Genomic DNA, 26,591 nt, shown 5'->3' with positions numbered 1-26,591 from the left:
TATTTGCGCCTATTATGAACTTCTACATTTGTATTATATTGGTTATGTTGTTGTAAACATTCGTGTTAATTAAGTTCAGCTTCATGTTCTCTAATTTAGTAGAGCAAATTCTTTTGTTGTTGCTCGTATATCATCATTAGTTCGATTAGTCATCTTCATAATGTTGAAATAAATAGTTATATGCGCATGGAGCCACTCCACATGTTGCATAAGATCTTTTAATTAGAGTTTCTATATATATATATATATATATATATATATATATATTAATTAAAAACTAAGAGGGGCACACCAGGAGCTAGCAAGGAATCCCTACAAAAAACATCACATATTGATAACTTATAGCAATCGCTATCCTTCTTCTCTGGCAACAGTTAAGAGATTTGGAATGTCATGCTTTTCTTTATTTGCTCTAGCACTGAGGAGTTAGATGCATTGTACCTGAAGCTCGATCGTAGTTTGTCTTTACTCATTCTTAGCACTGCCTTTTATTAATTTTCAATGCTATGTCTGGCACTCTTTTTTTTTTCAGTATCCATTTCGATATCCTAACTAATTTGGACTTTTGGTTCATAAGACCCACTAAAGGTGAAGCACTCTTTATTATCTTAGGATTTTTTTTCCAGTACCCGAATGCAAGACCTTTAATTAAGGGTAAAGAAAGTTTATTCATTCCGTCACAATCTTCGGTCAAATTCTTTAATATATACTAAATGTGATTAAGTGATATTTTGTTATTGTTGTCTTACCAATTTTGTCACGATCCAATTTCTCCTATGGACCATGATGAAGCCCAACCTTACCGCTATGCAAGCCAAAAGTGAATTAAATATGAAGTTTATCCTTTTAATAAATTGGTAAGTAGTTCAAATTAAATTCCATTTTGTTAAGAGAATATGGAGTAGAAAATTTAATAAGAGAAGCGAAGACTAATAAGGGAACAAATGCAGTGAAATGATTACTCCAAAACCGTAAAGTCTATTAGTGAGTGTACAAAGACCTGGTGTCACAAGTGTATGAGCAACTAGTAGAATATACAAAACTCTAACTACTGTCTGAAATAAAATAAACAGAAAATAAATACAAAAAAGAGACTCTAGGTGCTGCAGAACGGCTCAGGAAGCAACTCACCACTAGCCCTCGGGATATCGAGGGTACGCGCCAGTATGACTACCAGATGCACCTGCCTCAGATCTTGCATGGTTAGTGCAGAAGTGTAGCGTGAGTACATAAACAATATGTACCCAATAAGTATCTAGTCTAACCTCAAAGAAGTAGTGACGAGGTGTCGACATCGACACTTACTATGGGCTAACAATAACATACAGAAATTCTAAATAAGCATTGAATACGTAAATAATAATAGTAACTCAATAACAACCAAGTGAGTAAATAATTCTTTCACAAATAGTAAATTCTAAGTTATTTTCTGTCATTGAATAATTACAACCTCACAAGCCATAAAATAATATCAAGTATAATTAGGCTCTGGGTGTTATTGAGCATGATTTATGCCGAGGTCGTACGATCCGATCCAGAATAATGTGTAAGCTGCCGAGGGTCGTGCGACACGAACCATAGATGCATCTATTCTACTACCGAGACGTTCAGCCCACTCCAAAAGAAGAGAGGATACTTTATGGACATCCGATTTAAAAGTTATTATAAGACTAATACACAAAGAAGCACAATTTTTATGAACGTTCAAGCAACCGGCCAAAACTCAGGTAAGTGAAATTCGGTCTTTTACAATTCCTTTACCAAGTTCCAATATAATTTAGGCACTTTAATTAACAAGTAGGATGCAAATATTACAAGTATTTCATGATTTGGGTCCTAAAGTGCGCGGACATAAGCATAATTAGTAGCTACGCACGGATTCTCGTCACCTCGTGCGTACGTAGCCCCCACAATTAGAAATAAATACTTCCTCCGTTCCAATTTATGTGAAACTGTTTGAATGGGCACGAAGTATAAGAAAAAACGAAGACTTTTAGAATTTCTGGTCCTAAACAAGTTAAAAAGAGCCCCAAAATATTTGTGTGGTTATAAAAGCTTCTCATTAAGGGTATAATTGTAAGTTTAAGCTAAAGTATTTTTAAATTTAGAAAGAAGTCATTCTTTTTTGAACGGACCAAAAATGTAATAGGTTCACATAAACTGGAACAGAGGGAGTATTAATTTAAATCAATTATGGGCTACATTCCTTCTTACAAGGATCTGCAGGAGACTTACCTCGTCTCAAAGCTCATTTTCTGGCCACAAATTCACTCTAAAGACCCCACTTGGTGCCGAACAACCCACAATTAGCCAAATATTATATAAAATAATCAATATATGCACAAGAGTTAATAACTTAGCAATTAGAGTAATTACCCAACACAAATTGGAAGATTCCTAAAAATTCACCCCTGAGCCCACGCGCCCGAATTCCGAAAATTTTCGAAGAAAATTGTTACTCATAACCTCACGAACTCAAATATATAATTTTTACCCAATTCCATATCCATTTTCATGGTTAAATCCCATTTCTATCAAAACCTAGGGTTTTTTCATCTAAACCCATAATTTTCATAATTTTATTTGTTAAAATCTACCCATAATCTATGTATTTAACTTACATCGGATAGAAATTATTACCTCCAATAGCTAGGTGAAAACCCCCCTCTAAGAAGCTCCAAAATTGCCCAAGAAGTGAGAGAAATGGGTCAAAAATGGCCTAAGTCCCATATTAAATGAACCTTTCTGCCTCCAGGACTTCCGCTCAGTTGGCCTCTTCCGCATCTACGGACCTCAGGCCCACTTCTGCGGGATTGCTACTGCGACGCGAGTGTCGGCCTGCAGTTTTGGCCGCTTCTGCTGTTTCTTCCATCGCACCTGCACGTTCGCAGGTGTGCACCCTCACTTGCATCTGCTATTTCTGGGCTGCCTACGCTAGGTCGCTTCTGAGGATGCTAGGTCGCTTCTGCGAGCTCGCACCTGCGGCTGAACCTTCGCAGGTGCGATTGCACCAGAAGCTGGATGCTTCAGCTATTCACCCAAGGCCAAACAACCTCCATGCATCATCCGAATGGCATCCGGGGCCCCTAAGTCCCCGTCCAAACATACCAATAAGTTTGAAATCATGAGATGGACTTGCTCGAATCCTCGAAATGCAGAAAACAACACTAAAACTAAGAATCACACCCCAAACAAAATTAAATCAACTTATGAACTTCAAGTTCGTCCAACTTGCTCCGAACGTGCCGAATCATACCTAAACTACTCGGAATGGCACCAAATTTTGCGTGCAAGTCTTAACTCACTATACAGAATTATTACCAAGCTCGGAATCCCAAACGGGCCTCGATAGCACGAAAACCTACTCCAAACCAAATTTAAAGAACTTTAAAGCCTTCAAGGTGCCAACTATCAATATTAAGTGCTGAAACGCTTCCGGATCATCCAAAACCCGATCTGAACATACGCCCATGTCCAAAATCATCATATGAACCTATTGGGACCATCAAATCCCAGTTACGAGGTCGTTTACTCAAAACGTTGACTCAAGTCAAACTTAGCCCTTTTTAGCCAACATTAAGGAACCAAGTATTTCGATTTCAACCCGAACCCTTCTAAATCTCGAACTAACCATCCCCGCAAGTCATAAAGCAGTTAAAGCAATACGAGGAGTCTTATTTAGGGGAACGAGAATCTAGAAAGTAAAACGACCGGTTGGGTCGTTACATTCTCTACCTCTTAAATAAATATTCATCCTCAAACGGGTGTATAATCATACCTGGAGTGATGGATAAGTGTAGATATATGCTTTGCATGTCCTCAGCCTCCTAAGTCGCATCCTCAACTAGTTGGACCCTCCACTAAACTTTTACCGCAAAAATCTTCTTGGACCTCAACTGGCAAACTCGTCTGTCAATAATGGCAACTAGCTCATCCTCATAACCCAGGCTCTCATCTAACTGGATAGTGCTGAAGTCTAACACATGTGACTTGTCGGCATGATATCTCCGGAGCATAGACATGTGGAGATCCGGATGAACTCCCAATAGACTGGGAGGCAAAGCTAGTGCATAAGCAATCTCCCCAACTCCTCTCATCACCTCAAATGGACCTATAAACCTTGGGCTCAACTTACCCTTCTTTCCAAACCTCATGATTCCCTTCATTTGCGAGACCTTCAAGAGGAACTTCTCGCCCACCATAAATGATAAATCACGTGCCTTCTGATCCGCGTAACTCTTCTGTCTGGACTGTGCTATGTGAAGTCTCTCCTGAATCAACTTTACCTTTTCCAAGGCATCCTTTATCAAATCAGTACCATATAACTTAGCCTCCTCCGGGCTCAAACCATCCGATAGGCGAACAACATCTCTGACCATATAAAGCCTCAAATAGAGCAATCTCGATGTTGGACTAATAACTGTTGTTGTAAGGAAACTCCGCCAAAGACAAGAATTGATCCCATCTCTGGGCATATCCTCCAAGATCTGAACTGTCCGCTCCGACTTCCTGTTGGTCTGCAGATGAAAGGCTATGCTTAGCTCTACCCGGGTCCCCAACTCTCTCTGTACTGCTCTCCAGAAATGCGAAGTAAACTGAGGACCTCTATCTGATATGATGGAAACAGGCACACCATGCAATCGAATAATCTCCTGAATGTAAATCTGGGCCAACCTCTCTGAAGAATACGCAGTCACCACCGGAATGAAGTGTGCTGACTTTGTCAACCTGTCGACAATGACCCAAACTGCATCAAACTTCCGCAAGGTCGGCGATAACCCAACTACGAAGTTCATACTAATGCACTCCCATTTTCACTCAAGTATAGTCATCTGCTGGAGTAAGCCACCTGGCCTATGGTGCTCATACTTAACCCGCTGGCAATTTAGGCACCTCACTACATACTCAACTATGTCCTTCTTCATCTACCGCCACCAATAATATTGCCTCAGGTTGCGATACATCTTCGTAACACTTGGATGAATATAAAATACCAAGAACTGTGTGCCTCCACTAGAATCTTCTCCCTCAAGCCATCAACATTAAGAACACATAGGTGAACCTAGAGTCGCAGAACACCATTTTCACCAATAGTAACCTCATTGGCACCATCTTGTAGTACCATCTCCCTAAGAATCAATAAGTGTGGACCATCAAACTGACGATCCTTGATCTACTCGGATAATGAAGACTGGGCGACGACGTATGCAAGAACTCGGCTGGCTCTGAAATATCCAACCTCACAAGTCTGTTAGCCAAGGACTGAATGTCCAAAGCTAATAGCCTCTCCTATGCTGAAATGAATGCCAAACTACCCACACTCTCCGCCTTTCTGATCAAGGCATCCGCACCTACATTTGCCTTGCTCGGATGATAAAAGGATGGTGATATCATAATCCTTTAGTAACTCAAGCCACATGCGCTGCCTCAAATTGAGATCCCTCTACTTGAACAAATGCTGCAAGCTGCGATGATCAGTGTAAACCTCACAGGACACCCCAGAAAGATAATGCCTCCAGATCTTAAGAGCATGAATAATCGCAACCAACTCCAAATCATGTACATGGTAGTTCTTCACGTGGGTCTTTAGCTGGTGTGAATCATATGCAATAACTCTCCCCTCCTACATCAATACGCAACCCAGGCCAACGCGTGAAGTGTCGCAATATACAGTATACATCCCTAAAATGGAAGGAAACACTAACACTGGTGCTAAAGTCAATGCGGTATTGAGCTTTTGAAAGCTCACCTCACAATCATCAAACCATCGGAAGGAGCACCCTTATTGGTCAATCTAGTTAAAGGTGTTGCAATAGATGGGAAACCCTCTACAAACCGACAATAATAACCTGCTAACCCCAAGAAGATCCCGATCTCAATCGTCGTAGTAGGAAGAGTCCAACTTTGAACAACTTCAGTATTCTTGGAATATACCTTAATACCCTCATACAACATGCCCCAAGAATGCCATAGAATCCAACAAGAACTCACACTTGGAAAACTTAGCATATAACTTTTGTTCCCACAAGGTCTGAAGTACTACTCTCAAATGTTGCTAGTGCCCCACCATACTACGCGAGTAGATAAAAATGTCATAAATGAAGATAATGACAAACAAATCAATATATGGCTTGAACATCCGGTTCATCAAATCCATAAACGCTGACGGGGTGTTAGCCAAATCGAATGACATCACTAGAAACTCATAATGGCCATATATAGTTTGGAAAGCCGTCTTTGGAACATCTGATCTTGAATCTTGAACTGATGCTACCCTGATCTCAAGTCAATCTTAGAGAACACCCTATCACCCTGCAACTGATCAAATAAATCATCAATACCTGGCAACGAGTACTTGTTCTTAATAGTAACTTTGTTCAACTAGTGGTAATCAATACACATCCACAGAGTCCCATCTTTCGTCTTCACAAATAACATAGATGCACCCCAAGGTGACACACTCGGTCTGATGAACCCCTTTGCTAGCAACTCCTTGAGTTGTTCCTTCAATTCCTTCAACTCTTTCGGAGCCATGAGGTACGATGGGATAGAGATATGTTGGGTACCTGGAGCCAAATCAATATAGAAATCAATATCATGATCTGGTGGCATGCCTGGAAAATCAGAGGAAAATACATCGTAGTACTCTCGAACCACAGGCACTGAATTAATCATCGGAGTCTCTGTAGTAGTATCCCTTACATAAACTAGATAAGCCAAAAAACCCTTCTTGGCTATGTGTCGAGCCTTCAGAAAAGAAATAACCCGACTAGATGTACTGACAAACGAACCATCCACTCTAATTTAGGCAACTCTAGAATTGCCAAGGTAACAGTCTTGGCATGACAATCAAGGATAGAGTGATATGGAGACAACCAGTCCATGCCCAGGATAATCTCAAAGTCGGTCATATCAAGCAACAAAAGATCAGCCTCGGTCTCATAACCATAGAAAGTAACAATGCAGGACCGATAGATCCAATCCATAATAACAGAATCGCTCACATGAGTGGACACATAAATAGGAGTACCCAAAAACTCGCGAAAAACACCCAGAAAATGAACAAACAGAGAAAAACATATAAATATATAGCCCCTTGATCGAATAGTACTTAAGCATCCCTACCACATATAGAAATAATACATGTGCTCATGGCATTTGAGGCTACTGCATCTGGTCTGGACAGAAAATCATAGAATCTAGCTGGAGCACCGACTGGATGGCCTCCACCTGACTGGCCTGTAGCTGGCTAGCCTCCACCTATAGGATGACCCCTACCCACCTACCCCGCTCTTTTGGGCGGTCGGACGGCTGGTGCAGCCGATGGTGATGTAATCATGGGCTGATAATCCTGTTGCACTGCCTTGCCCTGAAGCTCGGGACAGAACCTCCTCAACATGACTATGATCCCTCCACTCGAAACAACCTCTTGGTATGGTAGACTGCTAGCTTGAAGTCTGATCCTGATGGTCTGAATACCCACTAGATGAACTCTGAATAGCTGGTGGACGGTATGAACTCTCTGGCATGACGCTGAAATAGGGCCGCACTATAGCACCCCGAGGAGGAGGCAGTGCTTGATAGGTGGACCTACTAGACTGACCTCTCACGAACTGACCTCTACCCCCAGCCGGGCCATCTCTGAACTCTATAGAATATCGAAACCGCTTATCCCTCGTAGCTTGATCTCGGCTACGCTGAAATACACCCTCGATACTCCAAGTTATCTCCACAACTAGCTCGTAAGAAGACCATATCCAACCTCTCGGGCCATAGTGTCCTGAATACCAGTGTGCAAACCTGCAACAAACCTCTGCACTCTCTCTGCGTTGGTAGGAAGTATCATAAGTTTGTGGCGAAACAACTTAGAGATTCTCGCCTCATAGTCGGTTACCGACATCTGACCCTACTGGAGCTGCTCGAACTGAAATCGCAACTCTTCCTTCTGAGAGGGCAGAATATACCTATCTAGAAAAATAGGGGTGAACCGGTCCCAAGTCATGGGAGGAGAATCTGCTGGTCTACCGAGGAAATATGACTGCCACCACCTACGAGCCCGCCCTCCAGCTAGAAGGTAATGAAGTCCACCTATGTGGGACTCTAATATCCTCATGTTGTGCAATCTCTCCCTGCACCGATCAATAAAGTTCTGGGGGTACTCATGTCGCTTACCTCCGAAAATAAGAGGGTGTAGTCTAGTCCATCTATCCAATAGCTTCTGTGGCTCACCGACCGTAGTTGGCCTGGGCTCAGGTATAGCTGCTGCAACTGGCTAGGCCCTACCCATGGGTACTATGCCTGGGGTCTGATATACGGCAGCTGCATACCCAGGAGCCTGAGCGGTAGGGGTTTGTGCTCCCCCTCCCGCCTGAGATATGGCTGGGACCGCTGGAAATAAACCAGCCTAAGTCATAGTATCCATGAACCGCAACATATGGCCCATAACCTCCTTGAATCCTGGTGCGGACATGAAATCCGTTGGAGTTGGCTCTAGTGTAGGCACCTCGCCCTACTCCTCAATAATAGGAGCCTCTAATAGATCCACTAGTGGCATAGTTGGAGCAACTCTAAGACGTCCTCATCCTCTACCACAAGTTAGAGCCCTCCCTTGGCCTCTGCCTCGGCCTCTAGCAACAGGGGGATCAGCTCCTCCATGGTCTGGAACATTTGTCGTGCACATTCTCACCATCTGTGAGAGAATAAAAGAAAGATACTTAGCACGACATCAATTGCACAATAGGATATGAAGAAAAGGTAATTTCCTAACACTTTATAGCCTCTCAAAGATAAGTACGGACGTCTCTGCACCGATCCGCAAGACTCTATTAGGCCTGCTCATAACTTTTGAGACCTACCTGAACCTAGTGCTCTGATACCATATTGTCACGATCCAATTTCTCCTATGGGCCATGATGGCCCCAAACGTTACTGCTAGGCAAGTCAACAGTGAATTGAACATGAAGTTTTCCCTTTTAGTAAATTGCTAAGTAGTTCAAATTCCATTTTGTGAAGAAAATATGGAGTAGAAAATTTAATAAGAGAAGCGAAGACTAATAAGGAAACAAATGCAGCAAAAATTACTAGTGAGCGTATTAAGACCTGGTGTCACAAGTGTATGAGCAACTAGTAGAATATACAAAACTCTAACTACTGTCCGAAATAAAGTAGACAGAAAATAAATACAAAAGAGAGACTTTATGTGCTGCAGAACGGCTCAGGAAGCAGCTCACCACTAGGCCTCGGAATACCGATGGTGCGCGCCGGTATGACTACCAGATGCACCTGCCTCAGATCCTGCACGATTAGTGTAGAAGTGTAGCATAAGTACATAAACAATATGTACCCAGTAAATATCTAGTCTAACTTCGAAGAAGTAGTGACGATGGGTCGACATCGACACTTACTATGGACTAACAACAACATATGGAAATTCTAAATAAACATTGAATTATGTAAATAATAATAGTAACTCAGTAACAAGCAGTGAGTAAATAATTCTTTCACAAGTAGTAAATTCCAAGTCATTTTCTGTCATTTAATAATTACACCCTCACATGCCATAAAATAATATCATGTATAATTAGGCTCCGAGTGTAATTAAGAACGATTTATGTCGAGGTCGTTCGACCCGATCCAGAATAATGTGTACACTGCCAAGGGTCTTGCGGCACAAACCATAAATACATTTATTCTACTGCTGAGGGTTTCGGCCTGCTCCACAAGAAGAGAAGGTACTTTATGAACATTCGATTTGAAAGTTATTCCAATACTAATACACAAAGAAGCACAATTTTTATTAACGGTCAAGTAACCCGCCAAAACTCAAGTAAGTGAAACTCGATCTTTTATCAAGTTCCAATATAATTTAGGCACTTTAATTAACAAGTGGGGTGAAAACATTACAAATATTCATGATTTAGGTCCTAAACTATCCGGACATAAGCATAAGTAGTAGCTACGCATGGACTCTCATCACCTCATGGGCACGTAGCCCCCATAATTAGAAGCAAATATTAATTTAAATCACCTAGGGGTAAATTTCGTCTTACAAGGTTAGGCAAGAAACTTACCTCGTCTCAAAGCTCACTTTCCAGCCACAAATTCACTCTAAAGACCTCATTTGGTGCCGAACAATCCACAACTAACCAAATGTTATATAAAATAATCAATATACGCTCAAGAGTTAATAACTTACCGATTAGAGTAATTTCCCAACCCAAATTGAAAGGTTCCTAAAAACTCATCCCCGGGCCCACACATCTGAATTCCGAAAATTTTCGAAGAAAGTTGTTACACATAACCTTATGAACTCAAATATATAATTTTCACCCAATTCCATATCCATTTTCGTGGTTAAATCCCATTTTTATCAAAACCTAAGTTTTTTCATCTAAACCCATAATTTCTACAATTTTATATGTTAAACTCTACCCATAATCTATGTATTTAACTTACATCGGATAGATATTACTTACCTCCAATAGCTAGATAAAAACTCATCTCTAAGAAGCTCCAAAATTACCCAAGAAGTGAGAGAAATGGATAAAAAATGGCCTAAGTCCGGTAATAAATGAACCTTTCTGCCTCCAGGACTTCCGCTTCTGCGGCTCCACATATGCGGAAAAGGCCTTGCAAATGTGGTTCCCCCTTAGTTGGCCTCTTCCACATCTACAGACCTCAGGCCCGCTTCTGCGGGACCGCTGCTGCGATGCGAGTGCCGCACCTGCGGCTTCGGTTGCTTCTGATGTCTCTTCCATCGCACATGCGTGTTCGCAGGTGCACATCCTCACCCGCATCTGCAATTTCTAGGCTGCCTATGTTGGGCCTAAGAAGCTGGATGCTTCAGCTATTCACCCAAGGCCAAACAACCTCTGCGCATCGTCTGATTGGCATTCGGGGCCCCCGAGGCCCCGTCCAAACATACCAACAAGTTTGAAATCATGAGACAGACTTGCTCGAATCCTTGGAATGCAGAAAACAACACCAAAACTAAGAATCATACCCCAAAACAAATCGAATAAACTTATGAACTTCAAGTTCTTCCAACTTGCTCTGAACGCGCCAAATCTTACCTAAACTACTTGGAATGACACCAAATTTTGCATGCAAGTCTTAAATCACCGTACGGAACTATTTTCAAGCTCGAAATCCCAAACGGACCTCGATAACACCAAAACCTACTCCAAACCAAGTAGGCGTTTGGATATAAAAATTCTAAAATTTCAAACAATTGTGGGAAAAAATTTCAAGTGAAAATGGTATTTGAAATTTAGAGTTGTGTTTGGACATAAATTTCAGTTTTGGTTGTTTTTGAAGTTTTGTGAGTAATGAGTGAAAAATTTGAAAAACGGCTTTTTGGAATTTTTCAAATTTTCGAAAATTTCCAAAATGCATCTTCAAGTGAAAATTGAAAATTTTGTGAACAAACGTTGATTTCGAAAAAAAAGTAAAATATTTTGGAAAAAGGGAAAAAAAATCATGTCCAAACGGGCTCCAAATTTAAAGAACTTTAAAACCTTCAAGGTATCAAATATCAATATTAAGCGCCGAAATGCTCTCAAATCATCTAAAATCCGATCCGTACATACATTCAAGTTCAAAATCATCGTACGAACCTATTGAAACCGTCAAATCCCGGTTCCGAGGTCGTTTACTCAAAACATTGACTCAAGTCAAACTTAGCCCTTTTTAGAAGGAACCAAGTGTCCCGATTTCAACCCGAACCCTTTCCAAATCCCGAACTAACCATCCCCGCAAATCATAAAGCAGTTAAAGCACACACAGAAAATCTTATTTAGGGGAACGAAAATCTAGAAAGCAAAACGATCGATTGGATCGTCACAAATTTGGTTTCGATTAGTTGGAACTTGCATCGTTACAACGGAGACATGGTCTGATCAAATTGTGTAATCACTTCGGTATATATTACGAAGTCTACAACTTCAATGCTAACATAGGATGAATTCTAGCATGCCTTCCTTGAAAGAAAATAATAACAATACTAGTAAAGCTTGATGAGCATTTTCTGGCCATTTTTTTTTTCAAACATAGAATTTAACACTGTTTGAATTTGTTCTTCATGCGAAGAAAAAAAAAAGGGATTTTAGGTCGTGCAAAGTGTTACGTTGTATAAAACATGTTATTTTTCTGTAAATACCAGCCTTGAGCCACTGTAGGTTCCAAGTGTAGTAAAATATTATGATAAAAATCGACAAAACATATTTTTCAACTAAACACACCAATTCATAGAAGCGACTAATTTTTTTTTTTTTTAACTTTTAGCATTCCTTTCACATGGTGAAATTTACCTTTAGTGTCAAATTTAGGGTGAATGTCTATATTTTAGAGAAATTTTAGGGCTTCTTACTTGGTGGCTAAGTCACTTTTTCCCTATATATAGAGGAGTTCTACTAAATTGTAATTCATCTCAAATCAATAAGAATTTTCTCTACTTTTCTCTACAATACTCTTCTTCTTCTTTATTGTTTTATAACACGTTATCAGCACGAGACTCCAACCAATTGAGTAGAGACAAATGATGAACCATTGGGTTTTGGATTTTGAAGCTAAGCCGTTGGATCGAGAGACTAATCAACAGTTTAGATGTATTGGACTTATCCTGTCGTAGAATTCATTCCCCATGGAAATTAATTTAGTGTGATGAGTTGCATTCTGTGATGATAGCAACGAATTGACAAATCCAGATTTTTCAAATTCGACGGATGAGATATGTTTGATCAGTTGCTTTTGTGCTAATTGCATTGAGTTTGGCAAACGAGATTAAATTTTGGATTTAAGGTAAGTATATTTTTCTCTTTTAAATTCTTGACATTATATAATTTGATTTTAAATACAAGTAAAGCCAATAAATTTTTTATAACTCTAATGGAGTTTGTGAGAAATTATAACCACCCGAAGTGGTAAAATTTTTAGAAAGAATTACAAGAAAATACACATGACTTCACTCCATAACAAAAAATGGCTCATGTTTTTAAATTTTACCCAATCTAGCCCATATTGTATATATTTTAAAAGCACTAGCAAATTCAAAATCTGTGTTCTTACAACCATTACTTCTAAAAGCTATGGAGTTAAATAAGTGTTCTCACATTTATTGCTTTCATTCTCTCTTCTTCTCACATCTTCTACATATGCTTTAAGGGGTCGTCCGCCATTGCTGCTTCTTACCCTATGTCACCTGGTTGCAATGTAAGAAAATTGAAGAGTAGAAGTCCACCATTGAAGGTCATTCAAAGTTTTGCTTTCGAAAATAGGATTTTTTGAGTTTGTTAGTTATTTGGATTAGGTGTTGTTCCAATTGATTGAAAATATTAAAAGGAGTTCATATTTTAAATTTAGAGCAAGATTTGAGTTAAATTTTAGAAAAGACGCAAGGGAGAAGACAAAGTCAGTTTTTTTGTATAATTATGTATAATCTTGTATAATAGTGTATATGAGTGTATAAATACATTTTATACAATATTATACACTTTTATACACCTTTATACAAGCGTCTGTAGACGAACTTCTTCCACGATTTTCAATTGCAATTCTTGTTCAAACCAGTCCAAATCTCCATTAAATGACTTCAAATTTTATATACAACTTTCTTATACTATTTCTAACAAGTCTAAATAACACTCACTCCAAATTTCTCACAAAATCAAATTTGGAATTTAAACCCACATATTTAAGCTTGTTAAAAATCTAATTTTCACCATCCAAATGGACTTGGTTTGTTGAACTAATATTTAAGTCACAGTTACTGGTTCAAAAATTAACTTAAAAGCTTGAGAAATCTTTTTTAAAAATTAAATTGTAATTTCTAGAATCTATTGGAGTTGGATGTTGAATCTTAGCCTATTATTTTTGGGCTAGTTGGTTGTAAATTGAAATATGGGCTATAAAATTGAAAAGTAGAGAGCCCGATTGTTCTTATATGAAATTTTTCCAATTTCTTATACCTTGCCATGACCAAATTCATGTATGATTGTGGGCACAAGAAGTGAAAATCCGTCCCATTGAATTTGCTTCATTCTCGTTCCCTTAAGAAAATGTCGTAACAATATGCAATAAGTCTGAAAGAAGATAAATTTATTACCGTGAAGGTATCAACGGATGTGGATATACAACTGACGAAATTATAATCGTCATCATTGTGGTAATGAGAATAATAAGGATTCTCAAAATAATCCTTCACTCTATGAAAGTAATGTTTGTCATCGATTTGACATGAAATTTTGTAAAGCACATACAAATGATTATGGTCCATTCATGATGTGAACGCTATAACATCTGATTTATGAACACATATTCATTCTTGGAAAAATATGAACGTGCTAGTGGTAGTGGATATGTCACACTAATATCTAGAAAGAGATTTGAGATGAAATAAGAAAATAAATTTGTTATTATGACATAAATGGTCATTGATCACGTACCTATTGTGATTATGCCAAAATATTATGGCAATGTGATTATTACAGGGCAAAAGTAATAGAAGCAACATATCTTGCCTATAATGATTTTGACCATGAACATAATGGTATGACTTTCTCCTTGAAAGAGATATTCAACATATGGATGTTGATGAATATGTGGTAGTACAAAATTAATTGAAAGCTCTAGAAACGCCAATTATACTACTTTGGAGAAATAAATTTGATTATCAATAAGGTATGGTGCCGAAGTAAGTCTCAAAGAAATGTATTGAGTTTCTAAAGTATTCGCGAAAGCGATTTATTATATTGAGACTATAAATAAAGGAAAGATTTAATGTCTTCTATTACTACAACTTGTAGCATGGTAATATGTGTGTGAAAACAGAGACGAATTTAGGGGGCGGAAGGGGGTCACCCGACCCCCCTTCGCCGAAAAATTACACTGTATATATAAGGCAAAATCTATTTTTTTACCTCTATATATTAAGTTTTGAACCCCCTTAACACAATCCAAAAGTGTAGTTTAGTGGTCAAGGGGGTTCAAAAACCTTCATAAGGTCATAAGTTCAATTCCCACTAGTTACAAAATAATTTTTTTGAACCCCCATTCGTGGAGATCCTGCCTCCGCCACTGTATGAAAAGCTATCTGCTTTATTCTCCAGTTTGTACTATACAAATAAAAGAATGCCACAATAAAGTAGAACTTTATTGATATGAAAACTCATATCATAATAAACTTGGAGTTTACTGATAATTGCACATGTCATGGTGTAAACCTAAACTTTATCAATATTGATAATTTATTCAGTGGCATAATTAGTTTAGCCATGTTAAATTAAGTATGATGTGCAACAATAAAAGAGAATTCACATGAATAAATATTAAAGAACTAGAAAGTTCTTTACGAACTCTTTTATGTTGCTTATTCTCATTAATTAATATACCAAATAAAATTAGGATTGAATCTCATGAATGCTGGAAATATCAAAGGTGAATATGTGCACATTCACCTGCCATATATACCACATAAGATGCATCTATGAGATGGTTACATGTGCGGTTGTTATTAACCCGCAATCTGGTATTTGCGAGGTAACTTGCTCAATAATTTAATTTTAAGCATAATTTTCATATTTTCTATTCAAGACAGTTCATCTTGATAAGTTGATTTACATCACAACTGGTTTAGCAAAATGATTTATTGCGTGCCTCCACTTAATAACTAAACTATTGCTTATGAGAACAAAGTTATCTATATCAGTTTGATATACGTTATATACAAAAGTATATTACATTCTCCCTCACAAGTGGTTCAGGGTCAAGAGCCAAATAATTTCATCTTATTATTATTGATGTGCTGTGTATATTTTGATTAACACCATAGCGCATAAAAGCGGGTTTCCAAAGTTGAGGAAGCAAGTTAGTTTTTCTAACATGAGGGGGGGGGGGGACATGATAAACAGTTGAGAAAAAGTTACGGATTGCATTATCATTTCTACATCTAGATCCTCGAATAAGATAATATGAATTTGAAGTTCATAAAAAGATAATTTATCTACAATATATTGCAAAGCATGCCAAACGCATTTGCTGACCCAAAGAAAGTAACTATATTCTCACTGCATATGCTCCTATTAGAATAAGTCATGGAAAGACAAAGTCTATGGTATGCTTAAAGTGTATAGACAAATCGGTTTCGAATAAAATTCTTGATAAAAAAGACGAGAAAATGGTCAAAATGATCATAATAAAGAGGCAGGTGATCCAAAAGATCACATGACATAATACTTCATAAAATCTCAATAGAGGTTCAACTTCCTGAAAATATGAATAAAGAGATTTCAATGTCATGTCTTTATGAAAAAAGGTGGCTGGAACCGATATAAAATGTTCGTCGATTACATCTATGATAATGTTATATATATATATATATATATATATATATATATATATATATATATATATAAAAGGATCTTAAGTCTGAAGAAACAATTCAAGTAGAATTGGTTTCATATAAAAGACATATAGTTTTGGACCTATAGTTCAAACACTTGAAAGTATAAAGTCAATGATGTGTGCAATAACTTTCATATATTTTATATGTCTGACATGACATGAAACTTGATATAAATCTAAAGTCTATTTATATGGTTATTTGACTATACTTATTTGACAATCCATGAACGATTTAAAATGTTGATAGCATATACAATTCTTGGAGAATTTCTTGGTCCTGAAGTACTATATTCTAAGTGCAATTTGTGCACATATGTATCTTACTGTAACCATAAGTATGATAATATGATAGCGAGAATCTCTATGGAGATATTGAAAAAGTCATTCCACGATATTATATGAAGACTTTACATATCTATCAGGAATGATGATTTCAAGCTGAAACAAATTCGTTCAAGTTAATATGGCTGATTTGTTTATCAAATCTATACCAATAATTCTTTGAAGACGGTGCACAAGATTTGAATGCAAAGACTCAAATATCTGAATTGATGTTCTCATCAGGGGGAGTCAATACACGTTGTACTTTTTTTTCTTACGAGTTTTTGTCCAACTGAGTTTTCCTTGCAAGGTTTTTAACGAGGCAACTCAAAGGCGTATTGTTAGATATGTGTACTCTTTTTCCTTCACTAGAATTGTTTTTCATTGGGTTTTATTTTAGTTAAGGCTTTAACGAAGCATATTATCCGGTGAATAGACATTTAAGGGAAAGTGTTATAAATCGTATTTTATTTATGGTAAATATCTATATTTTAGAGAAATTTTAGGGTTTATTACTTGGTGGCTAAATCATTTTTTCCCTTTAAATAAAAGGAATTCTACTACATTGTAATTCATCCCAAATGTTTTATAACATATTTTTCAACTGAACACACCAATTCATAGAATCGACTAAACATTTTTTTTTTACTTTTAGCATTCCTTCACATGGTGAAATTTACGTTTAGTGCCAAATTTGTTTGGAAACTATCCAAAAAGATTGTGGATAAACAATGATAACTTTTCTTGTTCTCCAATACAACTAATTATTGTCTCTTTTTCTTTTGCAACAACTTTTATTTTCCTTCTAAGAATTTTTTAGAAATTTGTTTGTTCGAAAGAAACCGAAAACTTATCAAAAAACAATGTGTCTACTGTTTGGTTAAAAAAGAAATTAAACCAAATACTAAACCACAAAAATATTTTCGAAGAAATAATTATAAAATGTTCTCTGAGAAAAAAGAAAAACAGACATGTTTTCGAGAAATAATCCCAAAGTTTTGGGCCCCCCAGATTTTTCTTTCTTCTATCCATATTCGGTATTTGTATTGAGGCCCCGACTAATTTAAATTTATACCGCGCAAGGCAAACTGAAAGTGCACTCTAACAGGATATCATCCATAAAGCTCGAATTCGAAATATCTGATTAAGGTATGTTATATCATATCCATCCCTCTACAACTCTTGGAGGTGTAGCCAAGTTTTTACCAAAAATATTTTATAAGTTAATTTTTTTTTTAATATTTCAAAGTAGAAAAGTAAAAATATTTTATAAAAAATTATATAACTTACAGTTTGTTAATATAATCGTTTGAGCAAAAATTGGGGAAAGAGAATCACCTCCTTCCCCCCCCCCCAAACCCTTACCCTGAATATAAAATTTTGGGTTACTTCCATTTTATTAGTAATGACAAAATGGTTAAAAGGAAACAGTTAAGCACCCATATTATCCACTAAAAAATGAGTTGAATAATGAACTTCTTAAAAACGGGTCAAATATGGATAAGAACCATATTATCCATTTAGAAAATGAATAACCAATGAGTTTAACTTTTATATTTGTAAAGCCTCAAATTGAGGGTTTCTCAAGTTTGAGAGACTAGGAATTCTCTAAAAGTGATCATATTCAAGAAGTTATGGATAATATGGTTACCCATATTATTCGCCGGGTAATCCATTTTTCATCCGTATTAAATATGAGCCGGGTCGGATAATTTATATGTTTCTCATTACCCGTTTTCGACCCGAACCATATTCGACCCAACCCACTCATTTGCCACTCTTACATTTTATGATTGACATCATTAATGAAATACCTATATTATTCTTTTCTTTTCATATTCATTACTAGAAAATGTGATAAACTTCTATAGTCCCTTTTTTGGTGTCTAATAGTTCAAATCTCATTTTTAATATTTCTCATCAGAAAATGTACATTACACTCTTATACTCTCTTTCTTGGTTTTTGCAAACTGTTCTATAAAAAAATAAAATAGTTTTTTTTCCACAAGACCTGAAGAGTACTATTGAATACGCTATATCGCGCATTTTTAATATTTTTTCCTCACGTTTCAAGCATTTGCAACAAGTATACTGAAAAATTAAATAATTTTTTCGATATTAAGTAATCAACTTCTTGAATCTGGTTCTACTTCCTAAGATCAACAATATCTTAGGAGAGATAAAATAGTTTATAAAAGAAATTATAAACAACTTTACATTTCAAAAAGTTAGAAAAAATAGACTTCGTTTAAACAAAGGTCTTCGATTAAATTTTGACTTTAGGCCTCCAATATTGATGCACAACTACTGGCCCTACATAAAGCGATTCTGAATTAGTCGGTCCATTAAATTCTGAATATCATATGATAAAAACTATTTCAAAAGTATGAGAGGTGATCGATGTATAGCAGAAGTTTAGAAGTATGTTACTTTCATGTGTGAAGGATAATTCTTACAATGTGGCCTGTAGGTATGACATGTAAACTCAAAACAATTAATCACCCAAAAATTAATCCAAAAATTGGCGGTTTTGGAAGAGGAAGGTTTACGGACAAGAAATGGATATTGGTTTAAACTTTAAAGTAGTAAACTCAGATTGAGCGTATGAGTCAAACTCCAATAATTGTTTTAATTAAAAAAGATATTGTATAGCCGAAAAATATATATTTTTTGTGTTTATATACATTCTGTATATTATATATAAAAATTATACAAATTTTATATATTTTTCGGCTACCAAAAGTAAATAGTTTTTGGTGGAGGCTAAAAATGAAAAAAAGCCCATGGAGGCATGGCCCATTACTGAAAGCCAGTTTTGCTGTACACAGGGTCGACCCCTTCTTTTCCAAAAATGACACCAGTTTCTACAAAGGAACCCAAATTCATAACATTTTAGTTTGATTTCCAACATATTTATCACTTTTTCGGAACTTCCACGCGTTGTCGTACAACTTCAACGCTATTATTGCATATTTTAATTTGATTAATCAGATGGGCCATTTAACGCACAGTAACACTAAATTAAATTGTGGCACGTTTATTGAGTTTTCCCCAAAAGGCTAAGAGGTATAATTGTCCAAAAATATCAATCCATTGTCAGTCTCATTTTACATATGTTATTTTACACTTGGGGTCACATGCGTTAATACTAATAATCATCCTTGTAGGTGGGTTGTAAAAACTTTGCCAACTTGGGACTATGACGAGAGTTCTATAAAACAGAAAAGAACTTAGCTAGAATCTAGAGAGTATAATTTCTTTCTATCTACCTAAATTTTGTTGAAAAGAATTAACTAGTATTTATACAGGTAATATATAAGAGATATTCAATAAGTTAATTTTTGTGCACGTGAACTAATTTGGATACCACCATTTGTATAGAATATTTCATTTGTTGCCTATGCTTTTTCATCAACCAATCTCCCATCTCAGGGCATTTTTATTAAGTAGGCTCAGGGATCACTAATTATTGGAATGAGCATATCTCATTTGTTGGCTCAGGGATCACTGATTAGTCGAATAGGTATATCTCTCTAAACTATTATTTGTTGGTCCAATCGGCTCTACTTTGATTAGGGGGAAATTCAAAAATAGCCAGATTTATAAATGGTCATTCAAAAATTGCCACACTTTCAAAAGTAATCGAAATTTAGCCACTTTTCATGTAAAGATAAATCTGAACGAAAACACTGTTTAAAATTTCAGGAAAATACTCTAGTATATTATACTGGAGCTCCAACATAAGTATACTGGAACTCTAGCATATTATACTAGAGGTTCATACACAGGTGCTCGAATCTCCAGTATATTATGCTGGAACTTTCCATGTGTTGGAGTTCCAGCTTAATATGCTGGAAGTTCATATACAGGTACACCGAACTCCAGCATATTATGCTGGACCGGTCTCTGTTGCAGCAAAATAGTGGCTATTTTTCAATGACTTGGCAAATGTTGATTATTTTTCAATGGGTTGGCAAATGCTGGCTATTTTTGAATGACCAGTCCGAAAACTGGCTAGCCTGTGCTATTTTTACCTTTGATTGGGAGAGAGGGAAATGAAATTAAGAACCCGTTTGGACATAAGAATTTTTTTACTTTTTTTTCCGAAAAATTCACTTTTTTTCGAAATCAGTATTTGGCCACAAAATTTTTAATTTTTCACTTGAAAATGAATTGAAAAACTCCAAAAAGTTATTTTTCAAAATTTTCACTCAGATCACTCACAAAAATTCAAAAACAACCCAAAATTATATTCATGTCCAAACACAACTCTAATTTTCAAATATTATTTTTAATTATTTTTTTTTGGAATTTTATAATTCTTATTGTCCTTGAAATGAAATAGGTATAGTCTGCCAGGCCCCAAAAATTTATCTGCTTTTTGTCAAACAAGGCTTATTGGGCAGTGGCGAAATTCTAGGACTGTCAAAAGAAGCACTGCGTCAGACGAATGAAGGAAGGAGTAGCACAAACGAAATCGGGCCTTGTAGCCCAAATTAAAATCTGGGTCCGTTTTTATTTTGTCGCATTTTAGGACCATATATCCAACGCCAGTAGAGAAGAAAGGACATGAATGAATGTAGTAGCTCAAGCTGAGTATTGATTCAATGACCCTCATGGCTTCTGCAATCTCTGCTCCTACTGCTTCTTCTTCACTATCATCATTCACTAACAGAAGACTTTCTTTGACTGCCCTTTCAAATTCTTCCATTTTAGCTCCCAAAGTTCAGTTGTTGAAGTGGATTCCTTACTCGGGTCTCACCCCTTTCTCTTCTTGGAATGGACTGAAGCAACTCTCCATTTCAAAATCTCAATATTCAGTACAAATTGGTATGGGGTCTTTGCTAATTCAGCTCCTTTAATTGTTAGTCAATACCAATGGGACTTTTCTTATTATTTTCTTGATTTATTTCTCTTCATTTTTTTTACCTGTGTGTGTGTGATTCTTGAAGTGATTGTGTTTACAGGAAGAAGTAGAAAACATAAAGGGAAAGGTGTTTATGCATCTCTGTTTGGTGTTGGTGCACCTGAGGCACTAGTAATTGGGGTTGTGGCCTTGCTTGTGTTTGGCCCTAAAGGTCTTGCCGAGGTTCGTTCCCTTCTTCCCCCTATACAATATCGAGGACCTTTTCTGTCCTTTACTCCATTTAAGGATGTGCAGAAGTCTTAAGTTAACTGTATTATTCTTATAGACCCTCTACTTAAGTAGAAAGATAGTTCCTTTTTGTTTTGTTTTAATCCATGGGTATATGTGGAGTTGCCAGCTGAATTAATGTAAATGGAGGTAAAATAGATCATCCTAAAAAAGAGGGTTGGAAGTCCATTAGCTCTGGAGGTAGGGGAAGAACCTTCCTTGGTAGTTTATGCATTCTCTAGAACTGTTAATTGCCTATTAAATTCTTTTTTATATGCTTCGGATATTAGCCAAATGATCTTTCATGTGCTTAAGTTTAGGAGGGGTGTGGTCTAGCATGTAGAATAAGATGGGTAATTGAATGCATGCAGTGGTGGATGCACCTAAGATCTTGAGTGTACAAAGGTTTGCAGTGGTGGATGCACATAAGATCTTGAGTGTACAAAGGTTTTAGGCAGCGTTAGCCCATTTGGGGACTGTGATGGCTACACAGTGAAGAGATATGCCAGCGGCTTAATGGGATGAAGTGGGACTTCTCACTTCTGTGGGTGTTAAAAGAACTAATGTAAGTTATGAGAAAATTAGGAAAATGTACAATCTCAGTCAAGAGAGATAAATTGAACATTTCATGATGAGGTCTTGTGCTATTACAATCAATTGCTTACTAAGCAATTTTCCCTTAGGATTCTGAAGGCTTTTCTGTAACCTAGATTGGGCGTGAGCCGTGATGCTACAGTCATTTCTTAGTTATCCACCTATATGAGGTGGAGTTCTTTGTGGTAATGCTGGAGAATGGCTAGGCTTTCTCTTTTGTTGGTCCAATTTTTGCCGCAAAAATCACATTCTAATTATGCTTTTGATTCTGCAGCTAAAATTTGGGGATTCTGAAGTTGTGAACTTCAAATCCTTCACTTGGGTTCAAGTACACCAATATAAATGTAACCTTGACCATACTACCAGTTGTTTTTCTGTAACAGAAGAATTTAGCACGTCTCATTCAACTCTAATATCTAATGAGAACCTGAATTCTGATTTATTTTCTTACAAAATGAGGTTTTCTGCATGTCAGGTTGCTCGTAACCTGGGGAAAACTTTGCGTGAATTTCAACCTACTATCAGAGAACTTCAGGTTGGTCCTTGTGACATTTGTCTGAGTTTCTTTGTTTCCTTTATTTCTGAAGCAGGTTTTGATTCTCATGGTGCTCTTGTCTTTTGCATGAAGGAAGTTTCAAGGGACTTCAAGAGCACACTTGAGCGAGAGATTGGACTTGATGACATTAAAGGTTCAGGCCAAGACACAATTAAGTCTAGCACAACTTCAAGACAGGAGGTTGATCCCAGTGAGTCATTGTGCCTTTTATTATTAAAATTAGTATAGTTTTATTTTTATAATTCTCAAAAAGTCTTCAACTTCTTGGATGTTTTAATTATCATATCAATGGTGTAGATGTTATATCGATGCGAGATAGAAAGTACTCAGCATATGAGTGTACTTACCATATTAAACAACCTTTGGTATGTGCGCACTTTTTACTTTAGATCGAGCGTGTTCTATTGGCATTATGGTAAATATTGCAGTTTATAATTTGCATGGGGAAAGAAAGCCAGATACCACTAATATGTAGGTTAAAACACGTTAAGATTGCTGCGTTGTTTCGCTATGCTAGAGTACGCTTGCTGCTTAATTAACGGCCTTGTGATTTTGGAATTTATCCTGAAGATAATATTCTTTATTCTCCCAAGTGAGGTAGAAATTGGATTAGTTTAATTGTAGTTGTGCCTTTTAGTGTTGCATATAATTCAGAACTTCATTTTCTGTGTGAAAAATGCTGTGTTAGGGTTGGGAATTCATCAGTAGTGTTGCAAGATTCGATCTTCATCTCCCCCTGGTAAAATTTGTCAGTAGAGGTGGTCTGATCTTGTGCCAACTGTATTTTATAGGGTTGGTGTTTGAGAGTTCTGGAATGTTTCTTGTTAAACTTTTGAAAGCTACACTGCGCTACCCATCCAATTCCTCCACCAACGCGAATCCCAGTTAGATTCAGGCATGATACACATTGCGTGCAATTATTAATTATACCATTCAGAGTAGCTACCTGAGAACATCTCACATTCTTTTGGACACACACTGACCAGAGACTTGTGAGCTCAGCACTCTGACAGCTTGACAGAGGTCTCTTATTTTTATTCATATTTGGACCTACATTTAACATTGACCATAGAATATTGACTGTCGTGTGAATCTTGCTTTTACATTCATTTCCACTTGGATTAAAAGGAAATTCTTTACGGAATGTATGCGTTTGAGAGGGACAGAAGTTGGGGTTTTTTCTTGTACAGGTGTAAAACGTTAAGGGGATGCATGAAGAGTTCATGGAAACCTAGGGCTCATTTCACACATTGCCTTTCCAAGATTTAAGTTTAGTTTTTCTAACTTTTGGTCCTTATCTTGAGCCTCTTTTACCAACTATTATCCATAGCCTTCTTCTGTAATTATTAGATTTGTCATTATGTCATTGAAGAAGCAAATCAGGTTTCCATGCTCATTTTTGTTAACAGACTAAATAATCTTATATCCTGTGAAGGTATTTCATTATGTAACTCTTACAAAAATGGCAGATGGTTCTCCATTGCCAAGCATAGCTTCCTCAAGTGAGGAGGACATGGAAAGGCTGCTGAGAATCGCTGAGGCTGAAAAACAAGCTGAGAAAGACCTTGCATCCTTACTTGAAAGTCAGTCTGAATCCCAAACTGTGTCGCAAGGTAAGTAGATATGCAAAATAAAGTTCAGAACTCCATTATTTTAGATTTCTACTATAGCCAACCATGGTTGCTGAATTTCCAATACCTGGTTACTGCATCTATTTGGATATTTTGTCACTCTCGTTAGTACAATAAGCAATCCGCTGCTCGAGTTCTTCTCCTTTACCATTAATTTTCTGGTATGAATCAGGGTGCATTTCTACTAGACGTGTTCTGCAAAACTACTCGAGTTTTTATGACATATTCTATCCTTCTAATTGTTGGTTTGTTCATCCTTTAAGGAACTAACTGGTGTTATTGTTTCTGAAGTAGCAGATAATTCTTCTTCAGCATACTCAACTGAAGATTACTTGAAGATCACCGAGGAGCAGCTAAAAGCAGCTGCTCAGCAGCAGAATGAGACATCTATTCCCGAGCAAAGCTCCTTCAACGCCCAAAGCCTGTCGCAAGGTTAGTAGCGTGCGCGCATAGAAAACACCTCTTAAATTGCTGAAGTCCACACACCTGGTTACTCTAGCTATGCTCCTGCTGGAGTTTCCGGAAAGTGATTTATTTCTGTTTGGGTTTTTATTTCGTCATTAGTGCAATAAGAGATCCAATGCTTCAGTTCTTTTCTCCTTCACCGTTCAAGTTTCTGGTTTGAAGCAGGGTTCATTCCTACTAGTTGTGTTCTGCAAACCGGAACTGATACGACATTCTATTATGGGAGGCAGTTTAGAGTTTTTTCGACCCAATTTGTTGTTTTATTCATCCATAGGGAACTAAATTGTATTATTGTTTCTGAAATAGCGGATAACTCATCTTCCTCAGATGGAGCATATTCAACTGAAGAGGTTTCGAAGATCACTGAGCTGCAGCCATCTTCTCCCCAGCAAAGCCTCTCCAATGCCCAAAGCCAGTCGGAAGGTTAGTGATTTGCGCATAGTAATTTCCTTCTCTCCCCCTCAGCGTGTTCTGATGTTTATCTTAACTGCATTATACTCCAGAAACTCTGAAAGAAGCTGCCTCGGCAATCCCTTCTTCCCAGAAGCCTGAGAGTGAGACATAGGGCAGTTAACATTGCGATTGTGTACTGTAGTCCTTGTTATTTTTTAAATGATTGAATATTGTAGTATTATTATTCTTAAGATGCTTTTTGAACTTGGAGATCTTTTGCTCGGAGAAACAATTTTGTACATTATAGCCATTGGAAGAGTGTTGTATCACATATCACTTATTAGTCATACTCTGTTGTATATCTCTGTATGGGTTAAAATCTGATCAAGGGAACCTTGCCTAAGAGAGGGCAATTAAGAGTCGATTAGGCCGAGGTCATGCTTAAGAAGTAACATTGGCGAGCCGAGCAGTTAAGGTTGAGGTTGAATACTCAGATCGGCCAAAAAGGCTAGTTTAGTAATAAGATATTTTAAAGGAATATTCTATAGAATATTCTACAGAATATTCTCTGTACTTGCACTTTCAGTAGGTAAGGGATATGTCTCATATAAGTAGGAACAGAGAGAGAAGAAAATGGGCATGTAATATTCTATATGATAAGCTCTCTCTAGAAAAATTGACTCTCAAGTAACTACAAACATTGTCTTTACAAAAGATTCGATTTGTTGTTGATCCCAAGCTTTCTCACATCAAATCCGAGAAAGTTTTCTATATTCCCACGTTTGATTGCCTTACATCATTGTCAGAGAGAGAATCATCTACCTCACCGAATATTTGGGTGAATCATTCTCTCTATTTACATTTATTGTCATTTATCATATTTATTGCTTGTCATTATTCCCGCATTCATTCATAACAATATCATTAAACACCCCCTTGATATTTAATAGCCTTGAATGCGGTTTTCACATTATTGACGTCTATTAATCTCAGATTTAGATTTATTATATTTAACTAGGATTTGCCATTATCATCTTGTTTAATTAGTTTAACAAAAAGGCTTAACACTTTTTGGTCAAACAATTTGGCGCCATCTGTG

General features: G+C 37.0%; 2 protein-coding genes across 13 annotated transcripts; one reads left to right on the top strand and one right to left on the bottom strand.

Moving 5' to 3' along the window:
• Positions 1 to 6,381: 6,381 nt before the first annotated feature.
• Positions 6,382 to 6,986, bottom strand: LOC138888065 (uncharacterized). Its single transcript, XM_070169866.1, has 2 exons — positions 6,792 to 6,986; positions 6,382 to 6,747 (listed from the first exon to the last, which is right to left on the bottom strand). The coding sequence occupies exons 1-2, from the start codon at positions 6,984 to 6,986 to the stop codon at positions 6,382 to 6,384; spliced, it is 561 nt and encodes a 186-aa protein (XP_070025967.1).
• Positions 6,987 to 21,177: 14,191 nt separating this feature from the next.
• On the top strand, positions 21,178 to 25,839 carry LOC104230455 (sec-independent protein translocase protein TATB, chloroplastic). Of its 12 annotated transcripts, none has more exons than XM_009783275.2 (8): positions 21,178 to 21,549; positions 21,687 to 21,808; positions 22,923 to 22,982; positions 23,076 to 23,193; positions 24,473 to 24,616; positions 24,926 to 25,066; positions 25,406 to 25,522; positions 25,603 to 25,839. In XM_009783275.2, exons 1-8 carry the CDS (start codon positions 21,327 to 21,329, stop codon positions 25,662 to 25,664), a joined length of 987 nt encoding a protein of 328 aa, XP_009781577.1. In that variant the 5' UTR covers positions 21,178 to 21,326; the 3' UTR covers positions 25,665 to 25,839. The 12 variants fall into 12 exon arrangements, with proteins under 12 accessions (XP_009781577.1, XP_070027140.1, XP_009781578.1 ...); XM_070171039.1 differs by having other exon boundaries at positions 21,266 to 21,549; positions 21,672 to 21,808; positions 24,929 to 25,066; positions 25,427 to 25,522; XM_009783276.2 differs by having other exon boundaries at positions 21,266 to 21,549; positions 21,672 to 21,808; positions 25,427 to 25,522.
• Positions 25,840 to 26,591: the final 752 nt, after the last annotated feature.

Source organism: Nicotiana sylvestris, chromosome 3 (genome assembly GCF_000393655.2).
Source record: "Nicotiana sylvestris chromosome 3, ASM39365v2, whole genome shotgun sequence".
Taxonomy (NCBI): Eukaryota; Viridiplantae; Streptophyta; class Magnoliopsida; order Solanales; family Solanaceae; genus Nicotiana; species Nicotiana sylvestris.
This window is presented reverse-complemented; position numbering and strand designations above follow the sequence as displayed.

Bases quoted from the DNA above. Each gene is read 5' to 3' on its own strand.
- LOC138888065 (XM_070169866.1), bottom strand. From the start codon at position 6,986: ATGGATTGGATCTATCGGTCCTGCATTGTTACTTTCTATGGTTATGAG. The intron at 6,748-6,791 runs GTTCGTTTGTCA...TCTTTTCTGAAG, and splicing joins TGCCTAAATTAGAGTGGATG to GCTCGACACATAGCCAAGAA.
- LOC104230455 (XM_009783271.2), top strand. From the start codon at position 21,327: ATGACCCTCATGGCTTCTGCAATCTCTGCTCCTACTGCTTCTTCTTCA. The intron at 23,194-24,472 runs GTGAGTCATTGT...CAAAAATGGCAG, and splicing joins AAGACAGGAGGTTGATCCCA to ATGGTTCTCCATTGCCAAGC. The intron at 25,067-25,405 runs GTTAGTAGCGTG...TTTCTGAAATAG, and splicing joins CGCCCAAAGCCTGTCGCAAG to CGGATAACTCATCTTCCTCA.